At 52.4% G+C, this 17,907-nt stretch overlaps 4 protein-coding genes across 4 annotated transcripts; 1 reads left to right on the plus strand and 3 right to left on the minus strand.

The window, feature by feature from the left end:
- Positions 1-1,016: 1,016 nt before the first annotated feature.
- NCLIV_055320 (conserved hypothetical protein) lies at positions 1,017-1,879 on the minus strand (the record flags this gene model as incomplete). Its single annotated transcript, XM_003885086.1, has 6 exons — positions 1,017-1,094; positions 1,150-1,328; positions 1,381-1,426; positions 1,492-1,551; positions 1,607-1,718; positions 1,779-1,879. 6 exons carry the CDS (start codon positions 1,877-1,879, stop codon positions 1,017-1,019), a joined length of 576 nt encoding a protein of 191 aa, XP_003885135.1.
- Positions 1,880-2,513: 634 nt separating this feature from the next.
- Positions 2,514-4,210, minus strand: NCLIV_055330 (Fibrillarin superfamily, related; the record flags this gene model as incomplete). The annotated part of the gene is made up of 3 exons (XM_003885087.1): positions 2,514-3,238; positions 3,611-3,670; positions 4,204-4,210. 3 exons carry the CDS (start codon positions 4,208-4,210, stop codon positions 2,514-2,516), a joined length of 792 nt encoding a protein of 263 aa, XP_003885136.1.
- A 2,790-nt stretch (positions 4,211-7,000) lies between these two features.
- Positions 7,001-7,660, minus strand: NCLIV_055340 (SRS domain-containing protein; the record flags this gene model as incomplete). The annotated part of the gene is made up of 1 exon (XM_003885088.1): positions 7,001-7,660. The coding sequence occupies one exon, from the start codon at positions 7,658-7,660 to the stop codon at positions 7,001-7,003; it is 660 nt and encodes a 219-aa protein (XP_003885137.1).
- A 3,817-nt stretch (positions 7,661-11,477) lies between these two features.
- NCLIV_055350 (hypothetical protein) lies at positions 11,478-14,301 on the plus strand (the record flags this gene model as incomplete). Its single annotated transcript, XM_003885089.1, has 5 exons — positions 11,478-11,656; positions 11,992-12,533; positions 12,844-13,224; positions 13,539-13,657; positions 14,158-14,301. 5 exons carry the CDS (start codon positions 11,478-11,480, stop codon positions 14,299-14,301), a joined length of 1,365 nt encoding a protein of 454 aa, XP_003885138.1.
- Between the last annotated feature and the right edge of the window lie 3,606 nt (positions 14,302-17,907).

The raw sequence follows: 17,907 nt of genomic DNA on the forward strand, positions 1-17,907 counted from the left end.
GCGTAATGACACCAGTTGTTTGTGACGGACTCGGTCAGACACCACACCTCTGACTTTGTTATCTGGGTTTTTTCTCGCATCGTCTCGGCACTCTCAGTCTCTGTGACCGTGACTTCTCGCCACGTCTTTTTTCGCGGGTCATTGCCGATGCAAGAAAGGAGAGCCACATAATCTGTAACCTGTATGATACTCGTGCGTGGCGCCTCTGACAAGACAGATATCGCTTCAGTCAGGTAGTGCACTTCACCGGAACCCCGAAGTTGACACGATGCAGTAGCTTCATTACGTGCGGTGGAACAGAAACTCACAGGAATCGTAGCGGCAACCATGTATTCTTAACAGACTTGGAGACGAGGGGTTAAGAGTCACATAGAATTTGCGGTGGCCACGAACAAGACACGAAATTGCTCTCTCTAGACGACTTTGTCTCTTTAACTACGCGTTCGGTAGCTGAAGTCACACATGCTCGCCGGCAGTCCAGGCTTACTGCTCCCGAATAATGCATATGTGTGTTGGGATCACATATTTCCCGGCAGACCAGGTGACTGGCAACTCGAGCATCAGCGAACAGTGTGCGGAAGAGACACCTACATGAATTTGGCATTCGCGCTTGGTAACCGGCTCGAATATGGGTTCCTGATCACGGAGGAAGGTAAGGCAGCTAATGTACACGCTACTGCAACAGCCGGGCGGTGCCCCCTGGCATATGATAACGTTACAATAGAAGGCCGGGACTTTAAGGCACATGCTTCAAAAGCCACAGAATTGCGAAGATGCGGTGTGAACGATCAGTGCTTGCTGGTACGACCAGTTGGTATGCGTGGTACATTGTATGGATGTCTGAGCTGATGAGCCAATCCCATTGGCCACCGTCACTCAGGAAGCTAAGTTGCAAAAGTTATCAAATGCCAAACCTCATGTGGAGTGATTCGCAGCTTCGTTTCTAAGAAATTGCAGTTGATTACACTGCGTTCGCTCCACGGAAATTACGAATCCTGTGCTCGGTAATCTCCCTTTTACAGGAGCGCATGAGGCGTTTCCACCTTAACGACGTCCCCGTCGCAGTTGTACTCAAGATCCTCGTCCGTCCACTCCTGCAACACACAAACGTACCTTAGGGGGACTACCGAAACAGTAACAATGCCTTACCATGGCGAGGTAGATTGTGTTTCCTCTGAAACATTTGGATGGTGTTGCGTGGTTTCGGCGTAAGAGCCACGCACAGCCTTGTAGAACCAAAAAAAGTAAAACCAGCCACGCTATCGTAAAAGATGTCCACCAAAAAATGGGACTCGCAATCGCGCATTTGTTCGAACTCGTTGTCATTCCTGATAAAAAAGATATGGCTTTGTCATTTCAGATGTGCGAATGGTGTTTTACCGAGGCCAACGAGTCCAAGGCAGCTGATCACACCCGTAAGGCATTTCTGATGCCGTACGTTACGTTGTAAATTGCAAGCTGATCAGGAGGCCAGATGAATCACATTCTTACAAGTATCGTAGCTAGTGCTGCGTCGGTACGGGTAGGTAGGACAGCATTGTTCCTATGGATCTAGCGGAGAAATGTCTGTCTCAGCTGTTAGTTGATTTCGTCCGGCCATCTGTACCTGAACGGCCTGCAGTAGCACCATTGTCCCGAATATCCAAGTACACGAACCGAGCCACACATCCAAGCGGAAACACGAAGGATGCAGGCTGCTCCCCTTGGCTGTCGTGAAGCTGAAAGTCGTAAAGCGCGCTGCAAACTAGAACCGCTTGGATGTTTGCGTCCATCTATACCAAAGAAGAAAAAGAATCGCCTGGGCAGCGACGAAGGGGATCCTCTTGTCGAGACCCATCCAGCTACCGTGGCCCGGTTTGACCTCAACAGGGGCTGCCATCGCGCTAAATTTTTGCAAACCCACGCTACCCGAGGTCGCAGTTCTGCATTCGGACCTGTGCAGGTTCCCGTTGTCACACACTAGCCATATTTTCGGTGTTCGCGCGGTTGGCCTAGACTTTTTTTGTCAACCACCGACACTGTATGTCCACTAGAGCTTGGAAGTGTTGGAGCTGGTACGGCGTGGTAGAGTCACGGGTGAACTATGCGTTCGCCACCCGTCAGTTCACCGTTGTCCCGGACGCGATTCGGAGTGAATGCACAACAATGCTTCTGGAATCGTCTTTGCATAAAATAAAATAATGACATAGCCTCGACGTCAAAGCGCATTACGTTTCCTCTTGCGATCCTTGCATAGGGCTGCGCGAGCGGAAGGCCCACCCGACTCCGACAGGCATTTAACGAAGGATTTGAACGGAAATTATCGGAGGTCAAGTTTATGCCCACCAGCGTACACGAGAAAAACAGAACGAACACATGCTTGGACATGCTGACCAGATGCGACATCAAAAAGAGTTCGTTCCCGTCTAGAACGCGAATCAGTTTGGTTTGCATAGACAGTCGAAGAATGACGTGAATTCGACGATACCGTAAGCGTCGTCCCCAAAGACTTGAAAAGAAGAGCATGCTGACGATCAGACCTTCTTCTTAGACACTCTGTACTGGCCAATAACGACAGCATGATCTCTATGGTACGGCTCAAGTGTGAGCTGCTCTTTGGGTTTGCACTTTTCCTTCCTCAGTTTATCCACTTCGGCAGCGAAGACGGCCTCAGGTTTCGCAGTGGAATCTACGCAGTTGGCCTTAATCGATATGACAAACCAACCACCCGCCTTCAGGAAATGGTGAGCATTCAAGGCAACTATGCGGGACTGATCTGGCTGGGCGACATCAGCAAAAATGACGTCAACCATGCCAACGAGCATGCGATACTTCAGCGGCTGCCGAGCGTCTTCAACAATCGGGACGATATTTTGCCTTTTCTTTGCCATATTCGTCAGGTCACGACCTGAGCGATGAGAAAACTCCACAGCATAAACAACACCTTCGGGCCCGACAATATCGGAGACATGTGAAACTGTAGTGCCATTGGCAGCACCCAAGTATAGGACCTTGCTGCCGGGTTTGATTGGCATGTTTGCCACACCACCAACAATTGTAGCTCCAAGCTTCGACCTGAAAGGGTTCCACACGCGATATTCAATCTTCTCTCCCGATTCCTCCGCAACCTCTAGGCGTTTCTCCCCGTAGACAGATTCGCCGGGAACCATGTTTCGAGTGACAAGGGAATCAGCTTTCCCTTTGGACATGAAGATACCCTCAAACCTGTGGGGAACGACGAGCACCTTCTGTGGCCCGCCTTTACCACCAAGGCCACCTCGGCCTCCACGCCCTCGACCACCTCCTCTGCCACCACCTCTGCCTCCTCCTCGTCCTCCGCCACGGTTAGCTTTGAAGCCTCCTGCGCCGCCTCCTCGGCCTCCCCCTGTATCAGAAAAATAAAGCAAGTTGACAATCTGTTCATCAGTTCGTATCCGCAGGCACATCCGGTGTAATGCAGCGTGAGGGCTGCATGCACATATCAGTATCTCTGGCTATACACTTTTCACCAGACATAAAACACACTGACCATCGGTCACCACTTCGTATCTACAGGCACTCGAAGATTCGGCGTAATGCAGCGTGAGGATAGTCACATGCACATGCCAGTATCTCCGTAGTATAGGCTTACCGCGACCACCGCCTCTCCCGCCGCCAGAGCCCCCGCGACCTCCGCCACCTCTGAAACCGCCTGAGACGCAACATCAATAACAATTCCGAACTTTCTCGTGTATTGCGGTAGGATTATTTCATTCCCACTCCACATCATTTTGCGGCAGCAGCGTGGCGTTGTCGCACATCATTCGAGAGCCTCTGGAGTTAATCTGATGGTGCCACGGAAAAGAGAAAACACGCGACAATGTGCTCATGCTCATCCTTTCCCAGACTGGACAGGAACGACTGGTACCGCTTCTTGATGTGAAACGAAAACCGGTGTTTTTCTCGGCAGCTCCCTGTGGCCCTCTTAACGGGAAATCCACATCCGGGTCATGCTGGCTCCGCACATGAGGAAAGGCGTTGGTGCTTTCAATCTGGTTATTGCCTTTATAAAATCTATTCCTTAAAGCAGGCCCATGTTACCCCGAGGCCGCTGAACAAAATAAAACTGTCCCGTGGCCAACGATAGGTGACCAACGACCACCACATTTTCGGCGTCGAATCCAAGGAGAAATTCCGAGTTCAAATAGGACTGTGAGAGTGAAAGTCGTTAATGCATATAGTTACCTCTCATTTTTATGTTTGTGCTTGAAAAAGCAGCTCTGCAGCCAGTCTTTCGTTCAGACCCGCTCAGGGTAACACTGCAAAGCAATGCCTAACCCCGAAGCTGGCAACGGAAAAAATTTGACAGACTACAGCTTGCGCGAAACGAAAATACTGGCGCACACCGCCAAGATAACCCCGACGAACCCGTGCTTTCGATCGGCCTCAGGAAAGAAGGACCAAAGATAAAGCAGTCGCAGTGTGACAGATTTGACCTCTGTCCCGCCGTACATCGAAGTTCATTTCGGGAACCTAGTCCCCACAACGCAGCTCCGCATGCAATGCCAGCATGCAACAAACACAGGCAAAACTGAAGTTATCGTCGGAAGATTTCCAAGGGTGTACAGAGTTGGTAATGCGGAGCTGTTTTCGTTTGCTTTCCTATGCCGTTTGTATCGAGTGGCAGTAAGGCGAATTCCAAGTGAGGCATTACATTTCCGGAGTATACAGGAGTGATGCAAGTAGGCCGATATACGGCTGCTAGCCGCTGTCGGCCCCCGACGGACGCGAGGCCGCGCCGGCTGGAATGCGTTGTATCAAATGATTGAGCCATTAAATACGCTGCGACTCCAGCGTTGAAACGATGAAGCACAGTACTTCTTGAGCGGGTGCAACATGATGAGATTTGGTTCGCCTCAGGGTCCGCAAATAGTTGCGTCGGTTTTGCGTCGCCATGTGAAGAGATGATTACCAACCTTCCGCGGCTTCGCTGCACTGCAGCGCAACAGCTTAGTGTCCGCGCGCGAGGGCCTTTGAAACTTTAGTCGTTTGGCATTCACAGAGGACCAGTAGGCATCAGGTGCACCTCGTTCTGTGTTTAGTTAGACGGCACGAGAAACCATTGTCGAGTGCGGGCTCTTCACGTTACGTACTGAGACGTGGTCGGTGACTGCGTGCTCTGCACGAGTCGAACGCCGGTCTGTCTCTCTAATAGTCTCACGGAGGCCCCATTAACTGCATGATTAGCCAGTTGTCGCGCTTGACTCAACTTCCACAGACTCATGTACACTTCATCGTCTGTTTGACGTTTATGTGTGATGCCCGCAACATACTATATTTTGACATCTGCCTACGTATTGGCGACCAGTCGGTGTGCCCGGATACTATCCTGAGTGAGTCGCTGCGTCGTGCACATGCCACAATCGCTTGACAGTACCTCCCGGATGCCTTCATTGTCTTGTTCGCTTGTACCTTGATCAGGCGGGTGGACTTGACGGCATTTACATATCATCTCATGCATCCGCAACGCGCCCTTCCTTTACGAGCCTGTCTTTAACACATGGCCCGATATTCCCACAGCTACCCTGCGACTCAGTAGCAGGAGCTGCTATCAGGGTCACTTTTGCTACGAATGTAACCGAAAGCTCTCCGGCCTCTCCAGATAACGGTTATCGAACGTGCCATGAACTGCTGCGACTATGACAGCGGCTCTATTATAAAGTCAAACAGCACGCTATTGCCTTCTGGATTATTTTGCCATCCGCGAGGCAATCAGATCACAAGCACATAACTGCTCTTTCCTGTCGCGTCCGTTCGAGCACATTGACATAGAATTATCTGAGGATCTCCACAACAATGCAGTGTGACACTCGGCCCTCGGGCAGCCCTAAGGTGGGATTAAGTCCTATTTTGGCTGTCTAGCCTCAGATACACTACAGTCAGGCTGATGGCAAAACAGCAGGGCTCCCACAGACTACTGCACCATCGTTGACAGTCCCATCTCATGGAACCGGCTTGACTCGCATTTCGTGAGGGCCATGAACACGGTGCCCCTGCAAATGAGTCTACATATGCGACCCGTATTCAAGCAATGAATATGCCTAACAGAAAACGGAATACAGCCAGCTGGACGAGACTCTCACAACCCGTATTTCGAAGTAGTCAGAGTCTCTCGGTGGAGTTTCATTTTCCAAATAAAAATCTTTTACCGCATGGACACTAGGCATTCTCGGGGATTCCCCCGTTGGTGCACGTGCAACCCATTGGGATGTTCAGATCGCGTTGTTGTCTCATGTTTTTCTTGTGTGCCACGCAATTCGATCGTCCAAAGTGGGTTGCTGCTCCAGTTCAGTAAGACTACATGACGCACGGCCAAGAGACAAAGAACATCTCGTTGTTGGATATGACATTCTGTACTCTGGGTAGATATGACGCCACAAACGAGATTCTAGGTAAGCGTCGTTCTTCTAACGAAGAAACACTTTGCCACATGAGTCACAAACCTCACCAGTAACTTGGTCGTCTGAAATACACAGCACCACGGGGACAAGCGTTACGTGATATACACGCTCACCATCTGATGAACACCGGAGAACATCATCCGCAAGCATTTATGCTGATGCGATGAAACAAAGAGTGCGCATCGGAGACGTCGATGCAGTTACATACACCGTTCGTCACGCCGACGGCAGAATAAAAAAGCATACCACCACCAAGCGTCCCCACTTCCAACTGTGCAATGCTGTCGTCGGAGCCACGAAAAAATGCGTGCGTGTTCGTGCGCAGTCCCACCTTAGGTGCGAGAGCGAAAAAAAGTTGGCCGGTCATGCTGAGGGCAAGCAACAACCCATATGAGAGACAGAAAAAAGTGCAAGTCCATTACGGAGCACCTTTCCACACTTCGTCGTCCACGGCTTTCACCAATGGAGGGCTTCCCAGTCGTCCCTCTACCACCCTGTTTCCAGCCAGGTTCTGCCACTTTGAAGCATTCTGGCAGTTTTGGTCGTCCCTCTCTGCATTCATTTCCATGTCGCTATCGGCTTCATTTATTAACAGCACCCACCATCGCCAGTACCAAGCTCGTTAGGACTGTTGGCGAGGACCCCGTAACAGCCACAGTGGCGCTAGTCTTTGCCTGTCCGACACTGGTCATGGACCTGGCCTTGCTTCTAGCTGACACAACAACCCGACAAATATGATGTTTAGCAATGTCCAAACACCCCAGTTCGAAAGTTTTCGTTTCTTCTGGAAAAACAGTTAGAGGAATGGTGAAGGTCATCCCTTCTTGGGGTTTCCTGGGATCTCCTTCCCACCAAGTGCTGGAGAAACCGTCGAAGAACTCGGTACCACGGTAATCCGGACCCTCGTTAAAACAAACTTGTAGGGACGAAAGAACCGAACAAAAGCTGTTCGTGAACAGTTGGGCAGCGGGGACAAGGACACCTCCATCGGTACAGGTTATTGAAAAGGAATTGCGTCCCTGAACGGGCTCGAGCACGACATGGAATGGACCATCGCCAGCCAATGTACAGGTTACAGCATTACCCACCACAGTACCGTTCCCTTCATTTCCACTCGGTTCGGAACTCAGCGCCACCACAGGGCTGCTACATGTCTCAAGGAAGACGACCAGGAAGAGCAAGAAAGGACCCAAGCAAGGGCTTACGCAACCCCGCTTGTGTCCTCTGTGAAGACGCTCCATGAACGCCGTTCCAGTATGAACCACGGGCGCTTCCAATACCCCCGGATGAGAGCTTTACCGCTGTAAATGAAGAATCTACCTTGAACTTCGAAACGCTAAACCGGATCCCGCGGTATGCCCCACAATCGTCCGAACATTGAGCTTGGGCCGAAAAAAGTCAGCTCAGACGGGAAAACAGCGAACGGAGACAGTGGTGATGCCGCATGGCCTTCCGGCCCGCGGAAGTATTTTTTGTGGAGTTTCTGGTTTGATATACAGAAAATGCGACTGGATGAATGCCAGGGGGTTCGGAAACCTGGGGACTGGCCTGGTGGAGACAGCCCTGTTCGAGTCCGCGCGGTTCGCATGCAGTTGAGCCGTGGTGGAGTGGACACACGTCTTGGTCTGAGAGTGACCGGGGAACAGGGTACGCTTGCTCCAGCATTTAGGCCAAGATTCTGGCCCACCGTTCTCAATGCAACCACGGACAAGGTGCGTGGCAAACGAACCCAGTCCGATGGAGACTGACATTGTACAAACAAAAACGTCCAGTCGAAAGCGATCTTGTTGGTACTTTCAACAGCACCTCGTGGTTCTCCAGAGCGTACTCGCAGGCGTAATTCAGAGAGACTCACCTACGAATCTTCGGACTCGTTGGCGCCCGCGCTCGCCGCGTCACCCTTTTTGTTCGGCCTTCATCGCCCCGTGTATCCCGCCTACCGTGCCACTGCGTGGTACAGGCCCAGCGCACAAGCGGAAATCACAACCGGAAAGAGGGAACGAATGGCGGCAGTTATCGCGACAATTACAGGACCGGGGGAATTTGTGATCAGTTGCTTTGTTATTTCCCTGTTCGGACGCGCGTTGTGAAGGGGATTCTCACCTCATGTTGAGAATCGCATGAAGAAACCAAAGCATGAAACGAACTGCCTATTTACTGAGCACGCTTCAATAAAGATGTGTTACGCAGTATCACCAGCTGACCATCAAACCTGCAAAAACTGTCGTCATTTTCCGTCACGTCGAGCCTCACAGGGGTGTGCCAATACGGCTCTGCCCTTGACCATACATCGTACCTGAAAAGTTAATGATGACGGATCGCTGAAGCGCGAGAGGGGACTGGATAAAGTACTGAGAACATCTGATGCCTATTTCCATTTTCAACTCTTCACCTGATTACCGACTGGGCAGTGAACACACATTTCCACTAGAGCTGTCGGCTTCAGTAGAGTGAGTGAGCTGAGGAAAGTTTTATGTACATTATTTAGCGATCAGGAAAACTGCTTGACAACCGAAGAGAGGCCTCAGTGGGTCAGGGGACACATCGAGTCCAACAGATGACAGTGGAGTTGCATACGCGATGATAAATCCAGGAGCTTTCTAGCCCTGTGCCTGAATCATTTTCAGGGCTTGGAATTTTCCCACCAAGTACGGCGCGTCACCAAGTGCGTTGACTGTCTCTTCCAACGCTAAGAGTTGAAAACATCGATGTGTTTCAGGGCATAACTCCAGCGCCTAACCTTAGTTACACACGCTTGTCGGCTTCGTTGAAAGCTATGTGCTATGTCTATGAGTTAAAGTCTCCTGACGGCTAAGTTCTTCGTGATTCAGCCGATAGTTGGGACACACGCACACACATCCAGGGAGCCGACGTCGCCCCCTCGAGTGCTTTGATTTGTTTTGTTATTCATCTGTATAAACCAGCTACCAATGGTCGTAAGAACGCCGCTAGGGGATATCGCGACAGCTGATACGCCATTGCTAATTCATACTTACGCTGGTGGAATTTGCTGCCAGAATATCTTAAGTGCGAAGCCCAAGTCACTGGAATACGTTCGTGCCCTTAATGAAAGGGGGTGCCTTTCGGTTGTCACGAACGTGCGTCTCTCCAAACGCATTCTGCGACAGCTTCATTACGGATGGGTGAGAGAAGATATCACATGGGCGACATTGCCTCATCCTACTAACTGAATGAAATTCTGGGGGGAGGGGTGCGATTTTTGCAATCACCCAATTGATGTCGCATAGAATCACTTACTAGCGATTCTGCTTCGACTCTCGTGTAACGGTTAGAGCTTGAGTGTGGCTCCATGCAAATGCTTGGGCTGGAAATGACACCTTCACCATTATCGCTGGGTTTTCCGTCGAGGGCCGCCATCCTTACCGAGGGAAAAGTCTCTTACCCAGTTTAGGTTAACCATTTGAGTGCATCGACAATCTACTGTCCAAAAATTTTCCGGACGGCGCTGACATGGTCATGGGGAGTCGCAGTTTAGGATGGAATGAGCGCTGAACCGACGTACCAACTCCAGAACGCGTTTTTTTCGAGTGCCCAGTCCTCTGCTCCTGAGGCGGATTTCTGCGCGGCAAACCTGTTTCTTCACGGCTTATGTACCACATCGTACCCCGCGAACACGTCAACCGTCCGACAACCCTGTGAGGACAGGACAGGAAGTCTCGACTTGTGGATGCTGCAGACGCCGCGTGGCAGTGTCTTGTACAAGGTGGCGACGAACGAGTTTGAAGAGGAAACGTTCTTCATTGCATCCCTCAGTGCAGCCTCAGTACTTTTCTGGACTACGTCAGGGATACGGTGCATGGATATATGCAGGGAGTGGCAACCGTTCGAAGGCGAGCAACCCAGGCGAGCGAGTCATCTCCTTCCAACTGCTACAGCGCTGCTAAAAACGCCACGGGATGCGGAATCCAGGTCACAAGAAGTTTCGTCTTGCCCCTATACAGGTTGTTCATTTCATCAGCAAAGGATACACAAATGAGAAATCAGACTTTCTTACTGTACCATCCTAGCTAGTCGAACCTTTTACCTGCCACGCTGCTATGACTCGAACGTGGCCGCAAGCTGGAGCCTCCTTGCGCGGCTCAACGGACTCGTTAAGCATGCGCCTTCCCATATATGACGCATGCCCGATTCCGAGGCGAGACAGATTCCCGGGACTCTAGTTTTGATCTGTAAAGTCACGAGACTAGCATATTTCCCCCCCAAATATCTTCCCCGTTGGATGGCGAGTAACGGATTGATCCGGCTCGCGGAGTAACAACGGTGCAAACACATGCGCATGCGTCAGGGCATTGACGAAACCTGCGAGTCTCGCTTGTGCCGATACTTAGCCTTTTTCCTGCAAGGCGCCAGTCATCTAGCCGATCCACGGCGTTCACCTCTCTCGTTTTTGCTGAATGAAATGTTCTTCAGGGACACGCTGAACTCTCCACCTGCTGAACCTTCCAGAAGTTGACCCGAGCTCGTCTACGGCTCGCAAATGTTTCATCGCTATTCTCCGGTTGTGGCTTCGTTTCGCTGTTCGTCCTTAGACATTCTAGCCGTTCTGAATTGCAGCTTCCAGATGCTTGACTACTGCGGCATTTGGAGGGCGCTCCAAAACCTGCAACCCGTGTTCGGTGGGAACTTAGCTCGTCGGTTCCACGGGAGGCATGCAAAGCTCCGCTAGGCCATCTGTCTACCAATTATACCGTGTCTGAATATACTTTCTCTGTTTTCTTTTGCCTGCTCGGCAGCATTTAGTAACAGTCTCGTCGAGCGCTGTATTGCAGGATAAATGCAGGAATGATTCGAGTGGCTTCTCGTGGTTCTTTTCGAGCCGGAATCTCCCGTCACGTGCCCTGTGAAAGGCTTCTGCGTCGTTCAATCCCCAGCTTCTTTCCGTTGCCGCTCACTTGAGAATTTGCGTCGACGGCAGTGGCCTGGGATCTCGAGGAGCGAATGGTTGCATGCGCTCTGGCGGATTCTGTCTTCAACTTGGCTTCATGGGGATACCAAGGCGTCGCCCCCGAGGCAACTTCGTAGTCTTTATTCAAAGAAATGGAAGAAACAGATAACTCGCCCAACTGTGTCATCTCTCAGGAGAGGTTCTCCCTGGCAACAGTGTACAGGTGTCAGGTCGCCGGATGCGGTGCTCGATTTCGGAAGGCAGCACATCTTCGGCGACACGCAGCTGTCCATACCGAAGAGGCAAGTAAAAAGTCCCGTTTCATCGAGAAGTATTGGGTGGATAATGCTCTTCTCCTTTTGTCATGAGGGGAAATCAAGTACACAGAATGCACAGTTCCACTCCGTCGCGCCTCGCTTGAAAGTACAGCCAGCCGCAGGATGTTACTTCGAAGACATATGTCGCTTGCGTTTTGGACAGATAAAGACTCGGGCGGTGTGGTTTTAGGGCCTTTTGGATTGAAAAAGCGGGGTACGACTCCACGCGTTTGTCTTGGTGAGACGTCGTTCAGCACTAACTTGACAGGTCCGCCACGGTTCGTTTGCCCTCTTGTGTGTGCGTGCAGCGACCGTTCATCTGCCAGTTCTGTCCTGCGTCTTTCAAAAGAGACGAACATCTTCGTCGGCACATAACGATACGCCATCGCGGAGACGGCCGGATGCTTCCAAACGGGATGCATTGCGCAACAGACCTGTCCAGCCCTCCGTCTAGTCCCTCTTGTCGAAACCCATTAACTGAAGTTTCGACTGAACAGACTCACAGCCCTCTCCCCTGTTCTCCAGGCGCCATTTGTAGGCGAGGAGACGGCAAACGCGAAAGCCCGCTACGGAGCCAAGGGAAAGCTGAGGCAGCAGAGGAGACAGGCACCGACGCGGGGCATTTGCCGCATGAGGCGTGCTGGGGTGACAACAAGCCGACACATGAGACAGAATCCGAAGCAACACGGAAAAGTCTCTACGAATCGGAGGAGCCACGTGAAAACCACGTGGACACTCGCGCGCTTCCGGCAGCGAATGGATCTTGCTTGACGGACGCCGCACGGGAGTCAGTTGCCCGGCCGTTCGCCTGTGACAAATGTGGCAAATCTTTCACTCTAAAACAACACCTTCGACGCCACGAGAAAAGCCATGTGGGGCGTCATACGTGTGGTAAGCAGTCTCGTTATCTGATAGGACATGCCTGTTTTCTGGCAATTACACGGCGCTGGACGGGGGCGGCACGAAGGACGACACACACGTTGATTTTCCTCAATTTTGTGCGGAAACTGCACTCGTTGCTTCTTCAGTTTTTTGAATGTCTTTCGTGTATGGCGTTTACACGTCCTGGCTAGGTAGATGTGCTCTTCCGGGGTTCAGTAAGGAATCGCTCAACGCGTTCGACTCTGGAGCCTGCGGGTTCAGTCAGCAAGTCTTGCCAGTGGGCTTCGTGGGTTTTCATACTCTGGTTTGCTTTCCTCAGAGCAATGCGGCGCAGTTTTCGCAAAGAAACATCAAATGCGATGGCACGTGCTGGAGCACGTAATGACAGAGAGTGCTCGGAGGAAAGGGGAGAAGGCAGAGGCAATGAAAGGCGTCGCGGAACAACGCGGCTCCGCCGATGCTGTCGAAAACGGGCAGAAGGAAGAGTCTCTCTCCCCAACGACGTCGGAAAAGCTGATTCATCCTAAAGCCGACGAACTACTTCAGACAGCGGGATTTCCCTGCCCTCATAAGGACTGTGACATGGTCTTCCTCACGCGTGGTCAGCTGTACAGACACCTGAGAAGAGTTCGAGAAAGTACGATTGCCCCGCAACAAGTGGAACGGACAATACAGTTCGAAAACGATGACCTGCGACTGCGTATCTTTTTGGTCCACTGAGAACTGTTTCCAGTATCGCGTGTGATTCGTTCCCTTATTTTTCGCGTTGTGGGCTCTGACGCAGTCCCTCTTTTTCCCAGCGTCAGTTTTCTGTGTAAATGCGAAGTGTCACAGCTGTCGTGCGATTCGAAACCTGGACAGGCATAGATCTGTACATAGCAGTTCGTCCGCTCGCGTGTAGTAGATAAATACTGACAACGAAGCAGTAGAGGTGACAGACCAAAGGTATAAGGTACAGTGTCTGCCTCCCATCCCGGTGTAATCACCACTGTGTCTCCTCGGTTCTGTCTGAAGGATCCTGTGACTACACTTGCGAGAAATGTTCGGAGACATTTGTTCGATTCTCATCGCTCGTGGCGCACCGACGTGATGCCCACCCAACAAACGTTCACGTCTGCGAAACTTGCAACAAGGTGAGATATAAATTCGGTGCAATGCTGTTGCACACTGTTTTAAATATTCGGAGGCTTCTTTGTGGCATTTGCGTATCACATGGGCACTGTGAACGCCACAGCCTCGGATTCTCCCTGAATTTTTCGCTCCCGTTTCTGGTCTCTACTACCGCCGTCGAAGGCGCAGGGTGGCTGAAGGCGCGATCATGTGGAGCAGGGAAGAGAAAGAGCTCGTTCCGGTCTCTGTTTTTCCACATGCTCGTTCCGGTCTGTGTTTTTCCACATGCAGCACATGTGATTCCTCGTTGCCTCGTTGTACCTGTCGAAATGCATGCTGATTTTTCCGAGTGTCCGCTCTTCTTTTTGCACCGGATCGTCTCGGGCGTGAACTGTATGTAGGCCGCTTCCTTGCATCACCCGTTCACAGACACCCGATTCACAATCCTCTCTCTATTTAGCCGGCTTCCTGTCAGTAGTCTAGTTGCCGTTTTCTCGCGCGCCTCCGTCTGTGTGTCCTGCAGCGTTACTCAAGGCTCTCCCGTCTTCGAGAGCACATAAGGGTAGGACATCTCCAGAATACCCGCTGTTTCTTTCCACACGAACCCGTAACTCCAGGGGGGGACAGAGCCAAAAAAAAGCCAACAAATACCTCTCTTCTGGAATAGGCCGTCTCTGCCAGTACTGTGACACACAACGATTATGTCACACGCCTTTCTATATATATATATATATCTGTATGGTGATTGATGCGTCCATCAAATAGCGTGGGGGATACATATTGATGGAGATAGGGATAGTAGCTGGACACATGCCAGTCTCCGTATAACTCTCTATTCTGTTGCTACAGATCCACGTACGTGTGCCGTCATTGGCGTCTCACGTCTACCAACCCGGCTGTGTATCTGTTACTCGCTCTTCGTATATAAAGAGTAATGTGCATATATGTATGTATAGTCCAGCAGACCGCGGACACGTACGCGGCATGGTGGCGCTGATTCGAAAAATCTTCCCCTGGTTACTTTCCGCATCAACGTGCAGGTGGTGCCTTCGCTGCTCGCATGGGGAGTTCCCTAGATAGCGCTTAGGACGGTTCCCTAGATAGCGCTTAGGACGGAGTGACGATGCTCTTTCTTCGCTGGAACTGTTGCGTGGCTGCGTGAAGACATGGAAGGTGACGGCGCTCCACCCAGCTCCACTGACACCTGCGGCCGCCGCTTTTTTTCTTGAGCGGCTTCGCCGCTGGGCTCTGTCTTGTGTCTGCAGAGGCGGCACGGCGCCGAGGACCGCTGCCTCGAGGAGGAAGGAAATCCCTCTGATGGCGAAGTGAGGGACCGGGAAATCGAAGACGCTCAGGACTGTTCCCATCCGTGCCCGCACCCAAGCTGCGGCGCCTTCTTCTCGACCGTACGTGTACAGTTTCTCACGGGGAAGACGGTAGGGGAGCCTGCTCCTGGTTCATCCTGTGTGAAGAAAAGCGTCGCCAGAGGCGGAACGAGAGACTCGCTGCGGTCTCTCGTTCGCTCGCTTGTGAACGGAAGATTGAGCGTCCATGTACCGTCACTGTTCGCCAAGGGGGGCTGGTGGACAGGAATCACACGCGCATGCGCTTTGGCGCTTACCGTGTTTGTAAAATCGCGGGATTCGAGCTGAAAAACGGATTCCACGGACGCCTCCCTCGAAAGACGCTTCCCCCCCCCCGCCCCTCCCCCCCCCCCAAAAAGGGGGTGCGCAGGAGCTGGTTGAGGCGCGCGTCTGAGGAAGGGGCGGGTGACACGCACGAATTGAGTCGGAAACAAGAGAGGGTTTGGGGTTTAGGGGTCAGAACAGAGAAACGGATTTGGAGGGAAAACGCGGGGGAAGCGGGAGGAAGCTCGTGGTGGGCTCTGTGGTGTGTCGGCAGCAACAAGCAGACGTTCAACTGCTTCCATTGCCCCGTTTGCGCTTGGCACACAAACGAGTGCTTGAATCGACTTCACCCAGAGGACGTATACAAGGACAAAAGGGGTGTGCGGAGACGTGGGCACGTGCGGGAAAACGCGAGTTGCTGAGGTGCCTTTCTTCTGTCTGTGTAGGCGAGCAACATGCGAGCGCACTATCGCGTCAAGCATCTGCAGCTACGGGCTTTCAAGCGCGACGTCTGCGGAGCCTCTTTCGGTTTCAAGGCGGTCCTCAGACGTCACTTGTTCAAAGTGCATGGCCATCGTCCCCCCGCGGTCTCACGCTCCTTCGTCTTCGCCAGTGACGCGTCCTTCCTCTTCGTGTGCCGTTACCAACGAAGAGAGCGGCGCTGACGCGAGTGTGCCCGATCAGTGCTTCCGAGATGGACACACGGCCGCCCCTGCCATCTCTCCCTCATCGCCGCAGCTGTTGTCTCTTCCGCCTTGTTCCTCGTCGGCGTCTCTCCCGGATGGCAGTTTGGGAAGAACCAACTCCACATCCGCGAGCGGGAGACCTTCCGGGCATCGGCGTCGCTCGTCTAACGGGCCCCATGACTCCAGAAGTGAAGAAGCGAGTGCGCGTCCCGAAGAGGGCGTGTCTTCTTTTCGCGGGGACTCGCGACGAGGCGACCGCGCTTCGTGTCCTCACGGGCTGAAGGAGACTCGCCAGTGCGCAAGGAACCCCGAAAGGGAGACGGAGCAGATGCCCCCGCATACAGGCGCGCACGACGCAACGCCTGAGCTGCGCGGCGCAGAGACGCGCGGTGGAGAGAGAGCCGAAAACCGTTCAGGCGAGCTCGAGGAGGCGTCAAGAGAGGGAGACGTTCGCGGTGGGAAACGAAGAAAGATCGTTGGACCAAACGCACACGACAACGAAACGTATCTGGAGGGACAGGGCGCGGACTGGGTCGTAGACGCGCTTCAGCTGAATCTTCTCTCTTCACTGGGGTGAGATGTTGCCGACTCGAATGCGGCGAGACAGTCTCCAGAGAGTCTCGGTGTTGGTGTAGAGGGAGAGCGAGCAGACAGGCGTGGAGGTTAAAGGAGATGACAGCGGATAAAAATCGGCCACGAGAGGGAAAGTAGGGAGTCTGAATGTCAGGCGGTTTTGCGAGACGCGTTTGAAGACGGAAGCGGACGAGCAGAGAAGCCAAGGGATCTGCGTCCACGCGCTTCTTTCAGGAGCGATTAAACGGCCACAGGTCTCGGAGAGTCCCGAGGCCGTTGCTATGGCAGCCTCTTCAGTTACCCCCAAGTCCATGGTGCATCACGCTACGGAGAGAGAAGCGAGCAGAACAGTAGATCCCCCCGAGCGGAACACCCGTCCCGTCTGCCTTTTCAAAGGGGGAATGGACAGCATCGAAACTCTTCGTGTTTGCGTGGTGCTCAAGGCACACACATCAGGCGCGTGGCGAAAGCGGAGGCGCGTATGAGGAGTCGGCAGTTGCACGTCTCCACGTGTGTCTTTTGTGAGTCATCGCAACGGCGGGCCGTTGCGAATGGCCACGCTCTCGGACAGAGGACACTGCAGTCGAGAAACGTTGTCACGCCCAGAGGATCGCATCTGAAAAAGTGTACAGCTGGTCGCCTGTGTCTTTTTTCGAGCATGGTTCTAGCTCTGGTTTTTGACTTGGGTGCTCACAGCATATGCACTGGGCGTTTTCCCGGCGCGATAGCTGGTCTCATGCAGAGAAAGGGGAACTGGTGTATCTGCAGGTTGGGCGCCCCTGCGACAGCGTGCCGGGTTTTTCATGGCGTGGGAATATGAGCTGTGGCTGGGTTTCATATGAAACGAGGAGCGCACCCAGGGTGTGGAGTGTGAATGCCCAATCGAATGCTCTTCCACTGGCATTTCGAGTGGTGAATTGACGTATCGACCTTCGGGGACTCCTCGAACCTCAGATGTATTAATGGGATTTTCTATATAAACATGTAAATAAACAGTTTAGAAACCGGCATGTATAAAACAAGAATACCTTCTTGGATTTCTGCGGTAAACTCAAAAGGGTGTGTTCGGAAAGGACTGAAGAGTGGAGGGCGGGTATAGAGGAGCTGCGCCGATGGACAATGTGCCGTAAATGCGTACACTTCTCCGTGTTTTTTAAACGTGACTGTTTCGGTACGCGATTCGACAGGTAAGCTTAGCGTCGAAAAGTTGGCGTTTCAATCCCGGGTCGGAGACGTGTGTATATCTCCTGCGTTTCGCCCTCGGACAAGAAGGACGGTTGAGCGAGTCGCGCGCGCGCGCGGATTGGAGACAAGCGTTAATCCAAGAGGAGTAACCAGGGTTGTAACAGAGAGACAAAATTAAGAATCGTTCGCGGATACGTGAAT

This window comes from Neospora caninum, chromosome XI (genome assembly GCF_000208865.1).
Source record: "Neospora caninum Liverpool complete genome, chromosome XI".
In the NCBI taxonomy this organism is placed as follows: domain Eukaryota; phylum Apicomplexa; class Conoidasida; order Eucoccidiorida; family Sarcocystidae; genus Neospora; species Neospora caninum.